Source organism: Astatotilapia calliptera, chromosome 18, assembly GCF_964374335.1.
Source record: "Astatotilapia calliptera chromosome 18, fAstCal68.1, whole genome shotgun sequence".
Taxonomy (NCBI): Eukaryota; Metazoa; Chordata; class Actinopteri; order Cichliformes; family Cichlidae; genus Astatotilapia; species Astatotilapia calliptera.
Window position 1 is genome coordinate 26,484,651 of NC_137439.1, and position 24,036 is coordinate 26,508,686.

The 24,036-nt window shown below is 40.9% G+C and overlaps 1 protein-coding gene across 2 annotated transcripts in view; it reads right to left on the reverse strand.

The window, feature by feature from the left end:
* The window catches only part of slc1a7a (solute carrier family 1 member 7a), a 44,598-nt gene extending 20,791 nt beyond the window's left edge, over positions 1–23,807 (reverse strand). The window contains exons 1-3 of one of the 2 annotated variants that reach the window (XM_026149713.2): positions 23,247–23,807; positions 17,479–17,558; positions 5,595–5,810 (exon numbers count right to left, since the gene is read on the reverse strand). In XM_026149713.2, the coding sequence (XP_026005498.1) occupies positions 5,595–5,810; positions 17,479–17,558; positions 23,247–23,387 (437 nt within the window). In that variant the 5' untranslated portion in view covers positions 23,388–23,807. Of the gene's footprint in view, positions 1–5,594; positions 5,811–17,478; positions 17,898–23,246 lie in introns of those variants that run through there. The other variant, XM_080292758.1, reaches the window with a different exon arrangement.
* Positions 23,808–24,036: the final 229 nt, after the last annotated feature.

The following is a 24,036-nucleotide window of genomic DNA, read 5'->3' on the forward strand; positions in this document are numbered from 1 at the left end:
TAGCCTGATGTGTTTCACCGAATCATGGCTGCACCAGGACATTCCCGATGAGAATGCTTCCGTGGAAGGCTTCCACACTGTTCGGGCGGACAGGGACAGCATCGCTAGCGGTAAGCGTAAAGGAGGTGGGCTTGCTGTTTTAGTTAACAACCGGTGGTGTAACCCTGCCAACATAACAATCAAAGAAAGGACTTGTTGCCCGGACACTGAACTGTGTGCTGTTGGACTCAGGCCGTATTATTTACCCAGGGAATTCTCTCACGTCATCTTGGTGGCTGTTTATGTACCCCCCTCTGCTAACCCCACAGCTGCATGTGACACTGTCCACTCTGCCATAGCTCGGCTACAGACTCAGCACCCGAGTGCCTTTATTGTGATCTCGGGTGACTTCAACCATGTATCACTGGACAATACACTACCAACATTCAAACAATATGTGGACTGTCCCACCAGGGGAGAGAAAACTTTAGACTTACTGTATGCTAACGTCAAGGATGCATACAGCTCCTCCTCCCTCCCCCCACTTGGTAGGTCAGATCATAACCTGATTCACCTCACCCCCCGCTATGTGCCAATTGTGAGGAGGGAACCTGTGACCACCAGGACTGTTAGGAGGTGGTCAGAGGAGGCAATAGCGGAACTACAGGGCTGTTTCGAGGTGACCGACTGGGAAACACTCTGTGAGCCTCACGCCGAGGACATCAATGGGCTTACTGAGTGTATCACAGGCTACATAACTTTCTGCACCGACTCCATTGTTCCAGCTCAGACTGTTCATTGTTACCCAAATAACAAGCCGTGGGTGACTAAGGACATCAAAGCCCTCCTCAACAACAAGAAGAGGGCTTTCAGAGGGGGCAACAAAGAGGAGGTGAGGAAGATCCAGGTGTTACTAAAGGACAAGATCAGAGAGGCTAAGGACAATTACAGGAGGAAGCTGGAGTGGAAACTCCAGCAGAACAGCATGAGAGAGGTGTGGAGGGGCATGAAGACCATCACTGGATTCAGGCCAACCAACAGCAGGGGAGCTGAGGGAGGTGAGAATAGAGCCGACGAGTTGAATCTGTTTTTCAATAGATTCGACACCACAGTGTCTGCTCCCACCCCCACAACCTCACCTGCAGTCAGCCTGGAATCCAGAGCCACACCACTGTGCCAGCCTCCCTCTTCACATGTTGCCTCCTGTGAGATTCCTGACACCCCTCCCCCACCCATCACCTTCACTCAATACCAGGTTGAGATGCAAATGAGGAGACTTCACTCAGGCAAGTCTGCTGGACCAGACGGAGTGAGTCCCCTTGTCCTCAAGACCTGTGCCCCCCAGCTGTGTGGAGTCTTTCATAAACTGTTTATGCTGAGTCTGAGTCTGCAGAGGGTCCCGGTGATGTGGAAGACATCATGCCTCGTCCCTGTACCAAAGACGCCTCGTCCCAGTGGCCCCCAGGATTACAGGCCCGTGGCACTGACCTCCCACATCATGAAGACCCTGGAAAGGCTCATCCTGGACCAGCTGCGACCCATAGTAAGACCACACCTGGATCCCCTTCAGTTCGCTTATCAGCCTCGTCTCGGAACAGAGGACGCCATCATCTACCTGCTCAATCGTGTCTACACCCATCTGGACCAGCCGGCGAGCACTGTGAGGGTCATGTTTTTTGACTTTTCCAGTGCTTTCAACACCATCAGGCCGACCCTCCTGGGTGATAAGTTAGCAGCGATGCAGGTGGATGCTTCTCTGGTGTCCTGGATTGTTGATTACCTGACAGGAAGACCACAATATGTACGTCTCCCACAGTGTGTGTCTGACAAGGTGATTAGCAACACAGGGGCACCACAGGGGACTGTCCTCTCCCCCTTCCTCTTCACCCTCTACACCACAGACTTCAGCCACTGCACAGAGACCTGCCATCTTCAGAAGTTTTCTGATGACTCTGCGGTGGTTGGATGCATCAGCAGGGATGATGAGACAGAGTACCGGGCTGTGGTCGACTCCTTTGTCACGTGGTGTGAGCAGAATCATCTGCAGCTCAACGTGGCAAAGACCAAGGAACTGATCGTGGACTTCAGGAAGACCAGGAAACACTTGACCCCTGTTTCAATCCAGGGGGTCAGTGTTGACATTGTGGAGGACTATAAATACCTTGGAGTACACATTGACAATAAACTGGACTGGGCTAAAAACACCACAGCACTTTACAGGAAGGGCCAGAGTCGTCTCTATTTTTTGAGGCGACTGAGGTCCTTCAACATCTGCCAGAAAATGCTGAGGATTTTCTATGAGTCTGTTGTGGCCAGTGCGATCCTCTATGCTGTTGCATGCTGGGGGAGCAGGCTGAGGGTCGCAGATGCCAACAGACTTAATAAACTGATCCGTAAGGCCAGCAATGTTGTGGGGATGGAGCTGGACTCCCTCAAGGTGGTGTCGGAGAGGCGGATGCTGTCCAAGATAAAGACAATGTTGGATAACACCTCCCACCCACTCCATGACATGTTGGTCAGTCACAGAGCTCGTTCAGTGAGAGACTGAGATTACCGAAAAGCACCACTGAACGACACAGGAAATCATTCCTGCCTGTGGCCATCTCCCTGTACAACGCATCCACTTAACACACTGTTTGCTGCTACAACTACACATGTTTCTTTTCCAACTATTTATTTATAAGTGACTTATGTATGTATGTATGTATATATATGTATATATTGTACTATTCTTAGTTAGCGTATTGTCTGTCTTGTCTTAATGTTGGTTTAAAATGGAGCACTGTAACAAAAAATAATTTCCCCCAGGGATCAATAAAGTATTCTGATTCTGATTCTGATTCTGATGAAAGGTTGTCCGACAAACTCATTCAAAGGATCAAAGATAAAATGAGATACGTTGGTTAATGACTATATATTTCCAGGATGAGTTATTGATAGAGCATCATAAACTCTAAGTATGACTAATATGACTAGTCCTCTCTCTGTTTTTGTCATGTAATAAATAGCAAAGGAGTCACTGTATCCTTACACAGTGTAAGCTGGGATGTGGATTGGCCCCACGTTCATGCAGACCACAGATTAATATAAAGTAAGTGAGCAGACCTGCATCGTGATCACTGTAATTTAATTGTCAAAGTTTGGTGTTTTTTAAATAAGTTTTTTTCTGTAATTCAGTTTCGACCACTGATTTAAGAGCTGAGACAGCACAGCGACAGGTGTCTAGTAGCACTATATCCTGACAGAAGAGGAGGGTCAGGTATTTAAAAGGTATTCTTTTTTATTTAAATAGAAGTTATATAAAAAGCTAAATATGCTTTAGTTTATGAATTATCTGTAACAAAAAATTAAGTAATGAGCAGATGATTTTTATTAAAGTTGGACAAAGACTACGGTGCAAAAGATGGTCCTGTTAAAAGGAAGTTTTTCCTGTTAAAAGGAAGTTTTTCTTTCCCGCTGTCCCCACAGTGCTTGCTCATAGGGGGGGTCATACAGTTGTTGGGATTTTCTTTGTTTTCTTTGTATTATTGTAGGGTCTTTACCTTAAAATATAAAGCGCCTTGAGGCAACTATTCTTGTGATCTGGCACTGTATAAATAAAACTGAATTGAACTGAACTGAATAGTTTACATGCCTAAATGCATGGAATTTCTGCCATTTAATATGCTGATTATATATTTATGTTAAGATGCAGTTGAACAGGTTTACCTAAAATGTGACCAAGCCACTGAGCCACAGTGTCTTTAGGACAGAAGACAAAGTCAGGTTCCTCACAGCACATCATTGCTGTTCCACGATATGTAGGAAGGAAATCCCAGATACTACACAAACATGACTAATAACTTATAAAGTATTTGTTTTTTAAGTCAAGAGCTGCTGGGATCACTAAATGCACAATGAATGACGAGTGAGTGGTCTAATAAATACAAAAGAGTTATGAGGTGCCCTTTGTTTACGTGCAGATACTGCTTGTGTAGTATTCTGTGCAAAGAGACTACTGTCCAAGGTCTGCGTTGTATTAGTGCTGCTGGTAAATCCCACAGTGACACAGAATTTAAACCACAATCAGAAATCAACCATCACATTTAAGATGCAGTGAGATTAAAAGCCACACTGCATCTGGGTACGTGTACATTAAGAAGAGTGACGTTAAAAACCATATGGCAAAGATTTCCAGAAACATTGCAGAGTGAGTCACAAGACTGCGGTGAGTATCCTGCACAGATCGGACCAGCGGGATATCCAATCAGAGCAAAGCTGGCTAATGAAACACTCTGACCCCAGGGTTCCCCTAATAAATCCAAGAATGCACATATTCTTACATAGCATGCTCATTATAGATGCTTATCCAACACATTCACACACGAGCACTGACAGTCGAGTGATACAGCAGGCCTGCATGATAGATGAAGGCTGTAAAGAAGCTTTGCGGGATAAATCCAAAGCACAGCTGTGCTCTGTAACCCCCCCTCAAACACACACACACACACACACACACACACACACACACACACACACACACACACACACACACACACACACACACACACACACACACACACACACACACACAGAATCTGTGAACAACAAAGCTTCACCACTGCACATGATCAGGTCATAGATGGATTTCATAGGCTTGGCCAGTTTATTACTCCCTCTTATTGATAGTGTGACTGGAAGTGAGTCTTCCAACTCTATTTTATTCCTGATATTTTTTTAAAAGTTCATTATTTTTTTTTTTTCCAAAAAACCAAAATTTGTTCATAATTCATAATTTCCATGTTTTTGTTTGCCTCCCATTCTGTGCATTTAGGTTAAAAAACCACAAATATCAGATATCCTTGTGCACAGGTCCACACCTCAGCCGCTCTTCTTTTAGTCTACTGACCTGCCGCGAGTCTCTGTCATGTTTCAGGTCTATCTCTAGCACAACAACCCAGCCCTTCAGCAGCACTAATTAGCTTAGCACAATAACCCACTGGCACATAAGGTTCCAGGCTTTACACTCCGACCTCAAGCACCTCCTTGACTTCTGCCTCCATGAGCACGCAGAGCAAATCTGCTTTTCATTCGCACTATAACCTACACACGTTTGTTTCATTTGCAAATCCGCAAAAGCCAAAATGCGCACATTAGCAATACGGCATGTGAATTAGATTCGCTCTGGGATAAAGTCGATCTTCTCCATGGATTTTTTTTCTTTCTGCTAGATTGTTTTTCTTAAGATTATTTTCCATGACTTTGTTGATATGAAATTGTACATAAGCATTTTTTAAGCTTTATTCATTTTTAAATACAAGATTTCCATGTTGGTTAAAAAAGCAACAACAGGCTGAATTTTAATGAGTTAAACAAAAGTCTTTCCCAACATCTTGTTCATCTAATGACTCAGATTTCTCTGAAGCCTCGCTTTTGAACTATTGACACTAAATACACAAACTTACTTTAATCCAAAGAAAGCAAAATACAGCCAAGTTTTTACTCCCTTCATCCTTCTTCCATGGGACTACATAAAAACAAGCACTTAGGCAACTCTCTTTAACATAGTCTATGCATTTTCTGGCGCTACACTTGCAGCGCTCTGAGCATAACGGAAATAATTAGTGGTCTCTTACCGAATGAGGTCCAGCAGAGCATCAGCAGAGCTGGTCATTGGCTTCTTGCTGTCCTCAGAATCCTCCTTCTGTGCAGCTCCACCCGGGTGAATGATGTAAACCATGAGAATACCAACTACCACAGCAACAAAGGTGGTCCACAGGTAGTATGAAATGGTCATTATTCCCAAGCGGCTGGAGCACTTGGCATCCAGAGCAGCCAGACCGGACATCAAACTGAGAGCAAGTGGAGACACACAAAGGCGGAAAGAGACAAGATAGAGTTAGAAACCAAGAGGGAGTTGAAGAGATTGTGGCTGAAGAGATGCTTCTGCTCAGTGTCAGAGTGAACATTTTGAAGCTGAATTTTTAGTTTTCCTGCAGAAGAAGAAAATCAGTAGTGATCAGCTACATGCAGCTGCAAATGTTCAGCCAACTCGTGTAATGTAGATCCTTGCTGTAACCACCCTGCAAACAAGTGGCCCTCTACTACACAATCCAAAATACAACTATTTATTATTTTCTTGCTTTACTGATGCTAGATTTAACTTTAAAACTCTTGACTATTAGAATAAAAGTTCCCAAACATATGAATGAGTATGCTGGGTCTTAAAGTGAAAATAAACCGCTGGTGGTTCAACAGGCTCCAAATTTGTGAAACGCCAGAGGAAATATTCTGGCAAGCTTCAAATTCAGCATTCACCTTAATAACATGCTTTATGTGGATATGAAAGCAAGCAGAGCTTTAACTAGGTGTGCAGCTTTGAAATTAATGCAGCACTTAACCAATCTCAATCAGCCTGTTTCAATTTTGAGAAGCTCTCCGTGTAAGCCTCTGCAGTCTTAAACAAGACACGGCTTCTTCTACCTTAAGATACGTGAATTCAGCCGTGTAGCTTTGCACTCATCCCTCTATGCCAGTGAAGGGGATGAAAAGTTGTTCTTACAAACATTCGAAACAGTCGATGTTAATTTGCATTTGTATGGGCAGCTCTGAATACAGCGTCTTTTCAGATATTTGTTTTCACTGTACAAAGATGGTGACGCTCGTCGTATATACAAAAAAAAGGAGTGAATGAGGGAGATTCACATAATTGGCTTCTCGGTGAGTTAAAAAAAAAAGTGAAAAATAAATGCAAATGACATATTTTTGGGAAGTGTGGGAGGATGTGGAGGGTGATGCTCGTGAAAGCAGAGAAACAGCGGTGGAGAGATCTTTAGCTGGGGAGACAAGATTTTCTCCCCATCCTGTGTAATCTGGTTCGACTTGGCAAGTGTTTGGGTGGATGTGCTGAGTTTTTCTGTGCACTCGCTGTCTGTGCTGAAACTCATACTGTCATGCCTCCTTCCATCATTTTTCACGTCTTCACTTGATTTTGCTGTAACTATGGTAACTATAGCACAATCTTGGCTTCCTAAATGGAAAAATTATGCTTTTCCAGTTCGGAGTATATGAAACATTTACTGAGGACTAAAGTTCAGACAGTCAATTCATCTGCATAGATCACTCACCTTTGTTGAGATGTTAAAATGAAAATGTAACTGAATGGTTAAAGAACCACACGTGTAAGTACAGGATAATAGCAAATTCTAACACTGTTAAATTACTACTGGTTACAAAGTCACGGTGGTGTGTTGGTAGTCTCTAAACTGGTTAAATATCTACAACTTTTTTCTGCGTAGCAAAAATGCTTCACAATTAGACTCAACCAGGAATGCTGGAAACTGGTTTGTTACTAAAAGTGAAAGCACAGTCTCTCTGTGAGGAAACCTTTAATGTAATGTTTCATTTTGCTTATAAGTAGCCCAGAATTGCAGATCCCTCGCACCGATCCATCTATGCATCTACAGGGATTAGAACCCAACTTGTCAATCAGAGGGCAACAGGTTGGGTACATCTTGGACAGCTCATTTCTTTATATTTTTCAGACTTGCTTGTCATTTTTTATGGTTTTGAGCTGGCTTTCTCGATACCTCTCAAAGATTTTCTTTGGTCATTGGCTAATTTGCCCCTCTTCAGTTCAGTCTTCATACCTGATCATTTTCAGAGAACTTTTTTTTGTTACTTCAGCCACTAACACTGACCAATCATTCAGGCCTGTGGTGTAGGAGATCTTGACATCACTGATGTAATTATAAAAGCAGAAATGTACAGACAGATTTTACCATTTGATTGACAGTGGCTTCATTCTTAAGCATGACAACAATGCCATACGCACTGCCAGTACAGTTAAGACACACCTGGATAGAAAACCAGTCAATGAAAGGTTGGCCTCCCCAGAGGCCAGACCCTGAACATTACTGAAGCATCTCGACAGAGAACAAAAGGCAGCCGACATCCAAAGATCTTTGAATGTCCTTCAAGAAGTTTGGAGAACTATTCCTGAAGACTTCTTCAAGAAATTAAAAGAAAGCTTGCCTAAGAGAGTTCAATATGTGTTGCAGAGTAAAGATGGTCATTTCAAATACTGACTTTAAAACTTAGAATTGTACAAACTCTGTTTTTGTCTGCATTTCTGTGTTTTTTTGGAAAACCACTACAACAATTAACTGGTAATAAAACATTTTTTAACCTTTCTTATTCAAAATGCAGCTGAGTATAAATGTCAGTGTCAATAATTTTATCACGTGATTTGTTTTAACAAAGTCTCTTTTACCTTGATACAAATATCGAAGTTATTACTAAAACTGGCTATTATCTAAAAAATAATTCTAATGAATTAGTTTAAATCTGTCATGAAAGACACCTGCAGTGAAAGGGAATAAAAAAAGTAACGATTCTCTGTCGCCTACTTGTTAGAGGCTGACTTTGCCTAAACACCTAAACAGTGAAATGAGTAACGTCAGGGGTTACAGTGCAGGTGAGCGAACCCTGAGATCTGTGTAGTGTCTCAGCACAGGGAAAAGAAACACGACTCACAGTAATTTCTAATGTGAGCTTCAGTAAATTCTCCTTCTGTACTTGATGTGATCAGCTGACCTGCTGCTCTGGATTTCTACAGCTGACTCCAAGTTGTCAGCAGTTTCACGAGCTATCCTGGCTGACGTCCATCCCCGACACTGACACAATACTGTTTATATTATCTTTACACTGGGCAGCATAAAACTGATATAAAGTTGCCATTCGGTTAATTAATCTAAGTATCATCTGCTTAAATGCAGCTTCATCTCTGCTACACTTGATGCCGTCTAACTCTGACCATGAGCACCACAGACACTGTGTATCAGTCCAACACAGCTTTACTGTCAATTCACCACAATACTGCAAACTAAAATGTTTATCCTGCACTAAACTACCCAGTATTTTCATGCCACGTTTGAATAACACAAAGTTAGCATAGCTTAGTCTGTTTTATAAAAACACATCCTATACAAATCCAACACGCCTGCCTTTCTACATCTTTCTCCATCTCTGAGTGAACTTATCTCACCTTGTGAAATACAGCAGCTGGACCTTTAGCTAGTAACACACTGTGAGACAAACTGGACACAGACAGTTTGTGTGTTTGCTGATGTTTGCTGAATGCTGAAAGAGTATAAATGCTATAGAAGTAGAGAGTAGAAAGTACAGATATTTGTTTAAAAGTGTGGGGAGGAATAGTAAAAAGCAAAAAAGTAAAAGCTTCTATATGCAGATGTTTTCTTAAAAGACCAATAAAAAGTGCAAAGGTAAGAATCTGTACTCTCTAAAACCTTTGCCAGTTCCTTTTCCACAAGGGCAGTCTAGACCTTTGCTCTTCTAAAGGCTTTCCAGGAAAACCCTGTTTTGTCATTGGACAGTTTGACCCCGTGTGCACTCAGCTCTGCTTACATCTTGTACTTACAAATCTCAAAAGATTTGACACTCAAAGGTAAATCTGGCATTTTAACTAAAAAAGAAAAAAACTGAATGTTATGAGTTATAACGCTTTATAATTCACCAACCACCGTGATATTAATTCTTATCACATACATACTGCACTGATGGGCAGGTTATTCCACCCACTATTTCTTTCTGTCTATTAAAGAAAAAAAAACAACAACTCAGTGGTTTACCCTTTTCTGTTTTTTTTCTCCTTGAACTGAACATTGTGATGCGACTGGAATTGCAATCACAGAACGGAGCATCGCTCGTGGGAATAAACCTTGCACCCACTGGTACATCAGATAACAAATGCAGCTGCAGAAATGATAACTAAAGGGCTTGCCCTGAGCTGCTCAGGGATTAGATGACCCCCAGCAGAAAAATCAAAATGTCATAAGTAGAATGTCACACTGCATTGCACTGGCAACATGTCAAAACATTAATCTTCAGGATAATCGCAGACAACAGTTTAAACTGAATATATATATATGTATATATACACCAGGCCTTTGTGGATTTGTATGTATGAAGCTACAATAAAAGTTAAAGTTTGATGAATGAATTTAATCAACATCATCAGCTTAAATTTACATTGAAATCTTCTAGCCGTCATGTAGCTTCACGTTGACCACAAACAGCACAGCTTGCATTGTGAATTACACGGTAATCCTGAGAGGGCAGATGCACTGCGACTTAAGAAAACAAGATGAAATAAAAAAGAAATGCTGAAAAAGCTCGCAAAACACAATGGAAGTTGAATAAAATACAATAGAAGTAGTGAAAAACCTCACAAAACACAAAGAAAGGATTGTGACGGAAAAGCTGTTTCAATGCGAAGGACATGCGAAGGACTGCACTGAGACATGTTTAAAAGAAGCGGATGTCACGGCGAGTGAGATGAGCCGTGTGGAGATAACAAAGGAGGATCCAGTCGCAGGCACTCGTGAAGGTGAGAAGGTGGTTTATTGGACACAAAATGCAAACAGAGAAACGGCAAACGGGACTGAAGACTATCTAAACTGAGAACAACTAAACTACTGAACACAAACCAGGACATGAACATGAAGGAGGATGAGCAGAGGTAAGTGACGATGGACAGCAGGGAGAACATACAGATGAAACACGGTGGCTACGCAGACGGGCCAGCGACTATGACAGAAGACACGACTTAAATACACTCAGAGAAACACCGGGAGATTACACACAGGTGGGGGACACAGCTAGGAGTAATTAACGAGATGAGACAAGGGAGGTAAAACTGAACACACTCACATGAGACGCAGACCTTCACAATAAAACAGGAAACAAGAAATCACTACACAAAGACGCAGACTAGACACAGATCAAAACCCACAGCAAACATGAGAACACAAAACCTGAGAGCAAAAACCAAAACCAGAATCACAGAAACAATAGATAAATAATAATAATGATCAACAAAGCACCAGTGAACAAAACGATCATTCAAAAATAAACCAAAACAAGAGAACTCAAAATGCTGGGTCGAACTGACCCAGAACCGTGACAGTGGAGGCTTCACCAGTATGGTGAGGGAGAAAAAGATGCAGGTATTAAATGTTTTAATCATATGAATCATAAAATACTCTAGACACATGTTTGCTATCAGCAACCTACTGTTATTTGTCACTTCTGCAGCTGCTCACACATTATGCTATCCCCAAACACACTTGTGTTGTGTTTTGTGAGATTTATTCAGGGTTTTTTTTTTGTGATTTTGGACCATTTTTCTGGTGTTTTTCTAAGCTACAGTGTGTTTGACCTTTCTGAGCCACCGTAGCATTACTATAAATGTTACCACAATGCTATTTACCCTGCGCTAAACTGAACCAAATGGTCTTTTACAGTATTTTCATGCAACATTTGAATAACAACAATTTAGTATTATTTAGATGTTCTACAGTATCTCTCCCCAACTCTGAAAGTGTCACACATTAACCTTTTTTTCTCTCCCTGGGAAATTTAGCAAATCTGCATTTAGCTACCAAGTTACAACGTATGAAAAACAGCACATAAGCACTTTGTGTTTGCTGATATTTGTTAAGGTGTTTTGAGATGACCTTCTACTTAGGAAATGTTGCTTCAGTGTATCTGTGAATGCAATCTTGCAACTTGCACCATGAATGCATTATAGTAATGAGCAGGAAAAAGGATGCCTTGCTGATGTAAAGAAGGTGTTGGATGCCATCATTTTCTTATCACTGAACAAGCGTCTCCTTATCATCAGCTGGAAGCAGTGACAGACTGCACGTGAGAAATTAACTAACTCAGTATTGACCATTACCCTAATCTGCCAATCAGATTAACAAATGAGATTTAAGCACTCATTTGTTGAGGGTCCTGCAGCGCCATTCCAGATCATTGTAGTCCATGTTAACCCCTGATTATAGCAGTAAATGCTGGAGTCTATCCCAGCTGCCACAGGGCAAAAGGCAGGATACACTTTGGACAGGCTATCAGTCTATCGCAGGGCTAACACAGACAGACAGCTTTTTAGGCTCACATTCATATCTATGGAAAGCTTAGAATTTGAGAGGAAGCTGGTATTTAGTATCCAGAGAGAATTCATGAAAAGTGCACACATAAAAGCCCTGGCCAGCTGGTGGATTCAAACCCAGGAGCTTCTTTCTGTGAACCAAGCTAATGCTAACCACCGCTCCATCTCTGTGCTCTAATGGGAATAACTGCCTTTACTCATCCTGGTATCCCATAGATGTTCCTCAGGACAGCATATACTGTACATAGGTTGGCAGCCTAAGATCTAATGCTGTATCCTAGACATTACTGGAGTCGCAAGAGATAATTATAATGAATTTATGTCACATATACACAAAGATGGTCATTAAATCTTAAGCTAGGAGCTAGGAAATCTTTGAGAGATCTTTGTCCTTCTCTCTGAAATCTGCGCCAAGGTAGGATTACAGCCTGCCATGTGTAGCTGCCTTGACCATGATGGTTCAAGCACATGCAGAGCAGATCTGCCATAAGATTTTTGGACCATATGGGGCTTACACTCCTCCCTGTTCTACCTTCGTTGAGCTAGAGCTTTACAGTAATCCCACATCGAGATGAAACAGAGGAGGCAGAAACTCCTTGGAATGGAGTATATACTCCTTGGAATCGGTGGCAATCCAGTGATGCTATGACCTGTGTTTCAGGAGATCGCATCAATGTTCAGTTTAGTTTCAATGCTTAATATATTCAGAGTATTCATTATAATTTTGTGCCAATATACTGTAAAAAAGAGGCTCCGTCGCTCTTAATGGCGAGAATTATCCAGGAGCATACTTGCCACAAGATGAAATCATTAATAGGTACATTAATCTCATCAAAATGGTTCTTTTTAGACTTTTGATTCAAAGGGTTTTTAAATCAATCATCAGTCTGTGCCTTCAAAATAGAATGAGGCACCTAGACAGAGAGGGTTATGAGCTCAATCTGAAATCATGTAGAAAAAAGTCATGTTTACCTTTTTGAGAAATGACTTGAATATCAGACGGTCAGTAAGTTTAGTCTACTAACGTTGTTGAAATCATCGCCGCAGTCATTTCCAGACATTTTTCTAAGGAACAGCTGCAACGTTTGCCCACTTTATGAAAGTTAATACAAGCCTGTGTCTTTTGGAGCAAAAGGAGTCATGGAGAAGCTTAAGAACGCTGTTTTGATTGCTACTCAGTAGAATTATGTATTAATAAATGACTTATTAACAAATTCATATTTTTTTAGTTGCTGGTGGATTGCTGTATGGGCATCAGGGTTAGTCAGGAAGAAAAGTGTGCATAGCGCTGCCTGACATTGCTGTGGTATCTGACTCTTTGTACTGTATGCTGAGATTAAGAAAACCAATTTTCTATAAACCTCAAAGTGCACTGTGTGACCTCCCCAGCAAACTAACATCACTATCTCAATGGGACTTTTCCTGGTTAAATAAAGGTTAATAATAATAACTATACAGCATGCGGTTGGGATTTTAGCTGTAGGTCTATTTATCTCCCCTTCAGGGTTCAGGGATCAGGGCCAAGACTGAAGCACACCAGACAATGGCAAAATGAATCCTATAAAAATGAATGTTGTGATGTTGGTCTCTTTTAGTAAAATGGGTAGCTGGCAGTACAGAGTTAGGATTTAACCTCTGTAAACAGTCTTTAGGCGGGACTTTGGGTGCCAGACGATTTCTGGTTTTCATTTGTAGTCTGGAAACAAAACATGGAAGGCACTTGCTGAAATGCAGACTAAAAATCTCAGGCTACAATCTAATGATAGACTTTTGTTATTTTATTTTAACTTATCTGCATTTGCCAACAATGACCTTTGTATGGAACAGGTCTAGGGTTGCTGCATCTGCCAGAAACCCAAAATATTCGCTCTTGTCAACAGAAGCTAAGCCAGACGATGGTCGCTGCACTGTTTGAGCTCAGTCTTGTTTAGCCGTTTACACAGGGATGCTTTAGTAAAACCCCCTAAACACCATAATTGAGTCCAAGAACAAAGCGAATGTTGTCTTGACCCTTTTATTTATTTATTTATTTATAATAATGTTGATTAAATGCACAAACATTCAGGTCACCAAATAGATCTGTAAAGTTCATTTTTACCCTTGAAATCAAATTTTATAATAGTGGCGTTCAATTCAAATATATTTAACTAGCCCAGCATCAGATTCTCTCTTACTCAGTAGGCGAGACACACTTTACCATCAAGCTGTCTCAGCACAGCGAGGTTAAACGCATATTTGCAGCTAATTAGAAAAATTTCCTAAATACCACAATAAAAAAAAGCACTTGATGAAATATAAAGGAATGATTTGCATTCTGACAGCCAGCAAAACAAAACAGTCAAGCTAAAGAGAAGAACACAGCTCTGCACAACTGCAACATGATTTCTGTAGCTTGACGGTTAATCATCCAAATGCAACACACTAAATCACTCTAGCAACGAAGGGAAAAGGTGCAAGGACTTGAATTTGGTGCTATAGTCGAGTGCATGTCCTTTATATGTCATTCACTTATGACGTGTAAGTTATTTATAGTCTCTGTCTGGGAAATATTCACAGGGAACTGTCTGACCTAAGTGCGCCGTAGCTGACCACCTGCCTCGGGTATGAGAGCTGAAATCAGGCAGGCATTGCCAATTTTATTGAGCCACACAAAGAGCAATTAATCGCGTGTCGTATCGTGGGGCAAAATAAAAATCACAGCAATTCTCAAAAACAGATACTATCGTTAAGAAAACACACCCGGAGATTTCAGTCTAAGAGAGTGAGAGCTACATTAAACTCCCATACAAACAGCTGGATTTCTATCCAATTCATTTTGTGTGTGTGTGTGTTTTACAAAAACAATTAATTCTGAAAGCTGTGTAAACAACCTGTGGCACACCCACTCAGATCTGTTTTGTAACGCTCATTTTGCTGCCAATTATTTCTTACTCACTTTGTGGTTGTAAAGTGCTCGTTGTGTGGATGCTGCACATTTTGAAAAAAAAAAACGCTTTTCATCTCTGACCTTCAGATCTGTGCCAAAGTTAATTAAATTCTAAAGGCCTTCATCAAAATGCAAATGCTCACTTTAAGCGGGCCCTGAATGAACCGAATGAACGTCGCATTTTCAGTATTTGTTACAATTAAAACAAAGATTTAATTTCAATCCTGTGAAACTAAATAAACAGGGATCATAGGGAGGCACAAAGTGCAGTTGCCATTGATTCAGCATGACGCGTTCATGGGATAATCTGGTTTCCGCTTTGGCTGGTGTGCAGATGGCAGTGGGAGGGGAAAAATGGGGACAGACAGGGCATAGGGCTGGGAAGGATATTCACCCCTACATAAGCCCTACTGTACTGTGCAGCCAGTCTGTGCATCCCAGTGTAGCTATCCGACAAAAGCAGGACATTGCTTGCGTGACTGCACTGTATGCATGCCTGTAAAGAGTTATAAAGAAATGAAGGCAGGAGGTGTAGCAGTAAGAAGTCATGCCTTCCACCTTTATTATCCAGTATCGCCCCCATCGAGATCCAGGCAGGTATCAGGGTCTGTGTGCTACAGACTCAAATGAATCTCCACGCTCAGAGCATCATAGAGTCGCCCTGATAGCTTTCAAGTTTCTGTGTGCTTTAACAGAGCGTTGTACTTGGCTGCATTTGGCCTCCTGCCTGCAGATACTGTTTCAGATTAGGTGTAGTTAACGTCTCTTGTCCTCACGTGCTTCGCTCTTGGCAGGAAACCTGCGTTGAGAGGATGCCCTGCTCTGAATCTGGGAATCTGGGGGAATGGATCATGGCTGCGTATAAATAGCAAATCACTGCACAATGCTTCACGCTTTTACTGCAGAGAAAAAGATGGACAGAGAGAAATACACAAGAAAGGCACATAAACACTGTCAGATAGAGATAGAGACAGAGAGGGAGACAGACAGGGAGAGACAGAGAGAGGGAGGATTAACTTCTCATCCAGTCTTTGCTGTTGCATAGATTGTAAGTAGCTTATTGCGCAAAGCAGCCTGCATGTAACCGGTGCCTTCGCATGATTTGTTTTGGGAGGTTTTGTGTGTGTGTGTGTGTGTTCAGTACATCGCTGACCTCATGCAGGCAACTAAGAGCTTTGGGCCTAAAATAATCAAACTGGAGAACCTGGCAAGCTGTGCTCTACTAAGAATGCATCTGAAGCTACAAAAGGGCAACAGCTTTACTTGCGTATAGACATTACTTTTTAATCTTTAATGCTGAAACATGTAATTGGGCGCAGTAAATATCAGACAACAGAGATCCAGGCTGTGCTTTTTCCAGCAGCCTCGGTCAACATGAAGCCATGCAGGGGCGTGGTTCCTGTAGGCTATAAAACTCAACCAACACAATTTTAAACTTAAATCAGAGTATGATCATGATTCATTTATAATTGCAGTACGTTCACATTTTGCATTGCAGACTAACTGCATGCCAGAGCCAACTTTCCTGTTTAATACATTTTATTCAAACGTGCTTTATTTTAATCTTCTATTTCATTTGACTCTTTTAAATCTTATCTGTGGATGCCTTTTATCATTGCCTTGCAGTGGTAACATATTTCATCAAACAAGGCCTTACACGTCTTATTACATTAAGCATGCAGAATTGCCTTTTTCTTTCTTGTTTCACAGCAATTTCCCACAGTGTGTTTTCTTTGTAAAAGAAGACTTGTGCATCTGCGCTCTGTGTTGTATATATAAATGTATAACCGAGGAGGTAGAGTGGACAGGCTTTGCAGTTTCATACCTGGTATCTGCTCGTGGGTTTTCATATGAATGGTTGACAAATTGCTTTTTAAAAAGTATTCAAGGTAGATTTTTTTTTCAAGTTTGCAGTCAGTGCAGATTCTTTGTGGACAAAAGCCACACCTCCTGCTGTCACCAGACAGCAAGTGACAGCAGGAGGTGTTTTTCATCGTGTCACTCTGAGACAATAAATTACTTTGAAAATGGCAATATGAATTCTTGCTTTTCTATTTCTGCAAGTTTCTTTTTGCAGAAACATTTTTCTCAAATTGCTTCACTCTCTTTAAATGTCTTTGAAAATAGAAAGATGTGTATTTTTATATTATAATGCAGCATTTAATTTCTTTTTTCTTTTACAACGAGGAACTCTTCTTGTAGATTACAGTAAACACACCATAACATAACAGCTTAATGGTAGAAAAGGAACAGAGACCCTGATTTCTTACTCTGTCCATTTTCAGAGTAATAATCAATACCATAATTGACGGTGTGCAACCTGTAAAATCATTCAGTACATATAGAGGTAGGGGACGAGTGTAGTGACACTGATGTCGAAATGGGGACTGCAGATATTTTGTTTACTAATCACTGCAGCACAATATTGTTATTATGTATAATATAAAACTTCAGTGTACCGTAAAAATGTTTATCTTAATCACGATTGGCTTGGAGCGCTGAAAGCCAACATCAGTGTAGATAATTAAACAGCTCTTTTATCCACTTCAGCATTTAGTACTTGTGTCACTGAAATGTTGTGTTTATGTGTTTGTATTGTGCAGAGCTGTGTTGCCCTTACCTCGATACGACGAGGGGCAAAATTAACATCTTCAGCATCCTCATTAGCAGCTCTCCTGGAAACTGGAAGTACTTGACCTCCTGCAGGCAGAAGAGAAAAGCTGTTTTTTGTTTTTTTTTTACTTTGCCAACAAATCTGAGGTCAAACACCATGTCAACATCATTATTATTACTGCAACACAAATTGTAAAATGACATCCTCTCTAAATCAGACATTGCCTTCTTTTTGTAACTTACCAAACAGACCCTTTTTAGTATACAACTGCCCTTTAGATTACACTTTCCCATGTAAAGATGACTTCAACACAAAACCGATTGGATCTGAAGAAACGCTCCGAGCCTTGCAAACCTCTTAGGTCACTTGGTATGGACCTTTTAGTTTTAACACTATATTCAGTCACTTTCAGATTACATGTTATCTGTTGCTTTTTTTTTCAACCAAAGGCTAAAGTTGTTTTCAAGATCCAACATCAATATCAGTAACATCATTTTGCGTTCAATAACTGAACAGGCCTCAGTGTGTCTTTTGTGCATGTGTTGCCATCTTTCTGATTTTTCTGGCTAAAAAAACTTCTACACTGGCTCAAAACACAATGGCTGAAAAGCAAGGACAAGGACGGCATTAAACATTTTAGAGCTCTGTTCATAGTACGGCTAAAAAGCACTGAACCAATCACACTGAATCATAATTTGACGTAATCCCACATTCAACCTTTGGAATACAAGCGCGCTGATCCACACAGGTATGCAGACGGGTGTACACACGGGTATTCACAGACGCGGACTACAGCTTTCTTGGCTGCTGCCTCAAAGCACATTGTGCGCTGTCTATCTTGCGTGCTGCACAATATCGTTTATTACTTAGTATCTACTGATATCTACTGCTAGCTAGTTTATTGTGATGGTGCTGTTTTTTTTATTATGTTGCTCTTTGTTGTTTGCTTTCTCTTCTGTTTTTTTTCTCCATACAGGTGACCCAGGTGTTTGTTTGTTTTTGTTGTTTGTTTGTTTTTTTCTTTCTTCCCCCCTTCTCACCGTCTTTTTCCCTGTCCTATCCCCCAGTCATGTCTGTCCCGTTTGTAGGAACTGAAAATAAAATAAATTCATAATTATAATAAAGGTCAATCAAATGGACCAATATGGCAAGGCCATGATGATCCACTTGGTAAAATAAATCCGCTTGGCATCTTTCTTGGCCTTAAGACAACAATTCTGATGGCTAAAGATCCAAACGGGACACACAAAAAAAAAAAAAAAAAAAAAAAAAGAATACGTATAAGAAAAGAAAAAAGAATCAGTCACGATCCAGGGTCATTTCCGTTATGCCTAGGTTGCCGTTATAATTCAATGTTTCTTAGATTCTCCTTGTGTCTTCACCCCTGTGTTTAAGTCTCATTCCTGAGTCTCATTATGTTTCCTGTTTTATTTTGAAGAGGTCTGGTGTCCCATATTCATTGTGTTTACTTTCACTTCCCTGTCATTCTAATCAGCTGTTTCCCCATGTGTTACCACTTCCCCTTCACACCATGTTTCCAGGTCTCATGTATACATGTCCAGGTTTGTTCATATCCATGTCAGGGTTCTTCATGTTGTATTTTAGTTCACCCAGTTTAGTTTAATGTTTAGTTTTGCATCAGTTTGCCTTGGCCTTTGTTTGCACCTTTTTTTTTTATCAGCCTTATTAAACCTTTTTTTTTAAAAAAAAAATTCAAGCTACGTTCCACGTTCCATTGTGTCTGCGTTTGGGTCCATTATTCACGTTCCACACAATCTGCTTCCACACACTGTGACAAAGTCTTTAAAAGCAAATGTCAAGAAACTTTGAAGCAGTGACAAAAAGCATCAACAGTCTGAATAGACTAGATAGATTTGAAGTGTCTAAATCCCCTAAAGCAGGTGTTCAAATACTTCACAGTGTTCAAAGTAAGATTACTGTATAATAACATGTTAGAATAAATACAAAAAAAAAGTGTTTTTAAAAGTCAAGTTGCAGCTCTGCAAAGAAACCAGGAGCTCATCAGGTGTTTTTCACACTAATATTGTACTAGTTTCAACTACACAGGTGGAAACCTAAAAAAAATCTTATGTGACAACTAGAAAATCTGTTGGAAAAAAGGGGTACATTGATGTTAACATAAAAATGTCAGCGATGACTTTTCATACCTACAGTTAATCTATCACTTATTAGTCAGATATGTCAGAAACATTGTTTTGGTTGATATCACTGCGATCAACAGCATTTACAGAAGAGCTCCCACAAAAAACATTGCACTTAGCTGATTACCTAATCAGCAGGTCAAACAGATGGGAGGTGGGGAAGGGGGGGGGGGCATGTGGCAAAACGGAGGTGAAGAGTTGGAACAAATGAAATGTAAGTACATCACATCTGTGCATGAGATGATGGAGCAATAGAAGCTTTTTGCTTCTGTTTTTAAGTGGGAGAGCTTTTACAGCTAAATGGCCATGCGTGTGCGCGTGTGTGTGTAACAGTGTGGGCGGACGCAGTATGTACACGCACGCACGTTTATGTGCATGTGTGTGAGACTTTTTATTGCGTGTGAGGGACAAACACAGCTGCCACTGAGTCCTGGCATCTGCTGAAAGCAGAGCAAACTCTTTGTTAGACATGTGGTACTTGCGGACACACACGCTGAAGCCACGGGCTGGCATACGTATATGCTTGTTTGTATGCAAACCCAAAGATTAAGCCACGAAGCCCGATGATCAACACTTGCATCAAAGCTTTTGTCAAAGCCTTGTCTTGATGTTGATTGTTTTATGGCAAACTATTGTGTTTCTAAATTGCAGCTGGGCAGCTGAATCGCTCTGCAACAGTAGCTTTCTACAACGTGTGCAATTAGTGCATGTTAAATATTCTCTGTGCTCACAGAGGTGCAGGGTTACAGACCATCTGGGAAACAATCAGCCTTTGAGTGCTCTTACAGTGTGCACAGAGCTGTTTTTGTGACATGTTGTAATTTATTTTTGACATTTCTGTGAGCCACAACTTCTAATTAAAATTACATTTTAAACGGCAATACCACTCAAACCTTTAATCTGCACCATTAATACATTTCCTTACATGGTAAATGGTAAATGGCCTGTATTTGTATAGCGCTTTACTAGTCCCTAAGGACCCCAAAGCGCTTTACACATCCAGTCACCCACGCATTCACACACACATTCACACACTCACATGTGATACATGTGGGTGTGTGAATGAGTGTATACATCTTCCTACTGTTTAATTTTCAGTGATATTTTGTAAATGTCATTTCTTCTGTTGCTTCACTGTATTTGGTAAAGGTTTATTTATTTATTTTATTTCATATTATTTGTTTTACACAATTCCCATTATTTTAACCCACAAAGACCGTCAAAGACACTGAATTGTTTAGTGTTGTTTATCAGCGAATTAATTTGCTCTGCCTCTTTACTTGAACTAGAGTTAAACAAGCAAATCAACTATTTCAAATATTAACTTATAGCAAGCGTAAGACATCATATTCTTCCTCCCTGTGTCAGGATGCTGAGCTGGGCAATCAGCAAGCAGAAATACTAAAAGCAAAATTGCAACTTGCAATACAGTGTGTAGAACGAGACATGTCACATTTGTGTGTAACAGTGCAGCTTTTCTTGACTACTATTACGCCAGACTAGATTGCAGTGCGATTTCGTTCTTTTTTTTGAGCATTTGTCAACATTTTTATTTCTCAAGTCAAACACTGTCTCAGGATTTCAAAGACTCTAAGATGAACAGTCATAAAATGTTGTTCAGTCATGATGCTCAGAGGGTATAGCCAACTGACACTGGTGATCTTTTGGCTTTTTATCTGACAGAAACGATTTTTCTTTAAAGAAAATGAGCCCTGCCCTTGACAGGACTGCAATCCTGTGCAGACAGTATCCTGCCTCACACTCTATGACAGCTGGCATAAGCTCCACCAGACCATAATTCAGACCATAAATATTAACCAGACTTTAAATACTAAGTAGAGTTATTTTTGCGTGACTTTATTTACTGTAAATTTCCATCTCTACATACTGTACTAATGTGACAACTTGTGTACTACTGTATGGCAACACTGTCAGCAATCAACTGTTGCCAGGTAAAGGCAACTTCATAATTTTGAGAAAGATAAAAATAACTATTACTTTATGAATGATCTGAACTGATTCTCTATTTTCATTTACTTTATGAAGAATTTTGATGTGGCTACCAAATAGTCTCAAGGATCTACGGACTATACAGCACTATAGTTGCCAGCTGACTTATGACTTCAGTGTCTTCAGCAACCCTTAATAGACAGCAGTTGAAGAAAGAGGACACGCATTTACTCACAGTGGGACTCGGAGAATTTAGTGTCCTAACCTGAACACTTTAGTTCACTGGATCGCCTGCTGGTGGACATGTGCCATAAACCTTAGCACTGCTTTGGATTCTGAGTGCCTGCTGTGGGCTATTGCCAAATAAGAGTGGCCCATTCTAGAGTAAGGTATTCTACGTATGGACCTTTTCAAGCTTTGTGTGCTAAATATAAAACAGATGACTGATGCTGTCATCAAAGCACAGCTTTGGTTTTTTTTGCACCACATGGATCAAAACAAAAGCACCGTGATGTCGTACGGCTGACTCTGACAGCAGGCGGATGTTCAAATGCCCACAGTGTCAACATATTTCATCATATATCCAACAGCACACACACACACACATCTACGTCCTCATCATTCATTTTCAAACAACTCACATTTTTTTAAAAAATTCTGTTTCAAGCACATCAAAGTCATTTTTCAGTTACATTTAGTTTAGACATGCTTTCTCAGCAGCCTCTTAGCATCTCCTGAATTCCGACTATTGAAGATCTCTTCCCATTCAGTCTTGTGTGACCTATATAAGTAAAAACAAATGGCATGCCTTGATGTGATTTCGTTTTTCTGCGAGCGACTGACAACTAATCTCCCCACCAGCAATCCCTTTTCTATGGATTCACACAGGCCATAGACGATCTGAAAAGCCCTGTTTCACATTTTAAACAGGGAGAAATACAATTCCCTCATCTTTGGAAAGTCCTTTGCTATTTTAGTGTCCCTGATATAGCTTATAGATTGGATCGTGAATGAGTCTGACCTTTGATGCTTTTCTAGGAGCAATCAAACCACTTTGACTGAGTTTTTTTTTTAAAAATATACTGTCACCTCTGAGGCCTTTTCATGTCGTATTTTGGCCTCTCTTTTGCAATTGCAGCTTGAGAGCAAAACCTCGCATAAGCCACTGGAGTTGGATTCGTCTGTACTGAGACATCTGAGACATACTTTAGTATTCATTACAGTGCAGCTCTGACTTCAGTGGGCAGAATTGGTGAAAGTATATTTAATGAAAGTGACAGAATGACAACGAATGTGTAGTTGATTGGTTTGTATGCATTTGGGAACAGGAATCTGCATGACTAATTATTTAATTTGTGGCTTAAGTCTGGTTTAGGGTTGGGGTTAGGTGTGCAGTAGATATGGCCAAGCCCAAGAGTCTAATTGTTTCTCAGTAGAACGCTGTCACTGTTTTTCTTTTCGCATGTTTATGTAAATGCTGGTGGTTATGACATGGAGTGGAGTTAAAGAGGCTGATACTGGGGAGTGAGGATCTGATTTTATCACATAAGAAGGATCCAGGGGCTGACAATGAGGGGGGAGATAAGACAGAAGGGGGCCAGCAGGGTAGCGCATTTATATTGGGTGCTGGGGGTGGGAGTAGGGGGACTAGGACTAACTGACCTGCTCGGAGAGCTGCTTGCCTCTGAGGAAGAAGCCCAACAGGCAGCCGATGACCACGGCCAGCACAGACAGAATGAGCAGTCCGTTCTGCTTGCAGACATTTTTCACTCGCCCCCAAACTTCTTCCAGGGCCACCGCCATCCTCCTCCTCTTCTCCTGGTTCCCTCTTCAACTTCTCAACCCTCAAAGAAAACCACCGGCAAGCCCCCCACCCTTCCACCTCTTATTTAGCCATATCAAGAAATCAGAGAGCCAACAGCTGCCACAGCACTGGAAAAATATCAGGGTGTGGCCGCAGCAGGTGGGAGGGGAAAAAAGGGAATAAATGTAGAGATTGATAAGTGAAAAAGTATGCTTTTAAGGAAAAAAATAAAAAAAAGTCGAAGATTACGCACGAAGAAAAGTCATTTAGCTAATGGAGGAGGATTCAAAGTAAAATTGAAGAGGTAGTCGTCCAAAAATAAAGCACTTCAGGAGTTTTTCTCCTCTGAGCTTCTTCCTCTGTTACTTCACTTTGAGCATCACACAGATCCTCTCTCCCGATCCCTGTCAATCTGTTTCTGTCTCTTTCTCTGTCAGTCAACCCCTCCACCCTCCTTACCCTTCCCCCACAGGCACATTTCAGCTGGTGACCAACAGGGGGCTCTGCGACAGCTGGTGGTATTGTCATCGGGGTTAATACTACGATCCTATTAGGCTTCACTGCACAACTCAGATCAAAGGCTGGATTAGAGAGCTCTCTGAACAATTGCACAGCAGATTTTCCCAGACCAGGAAAAAGAAAAAGAAA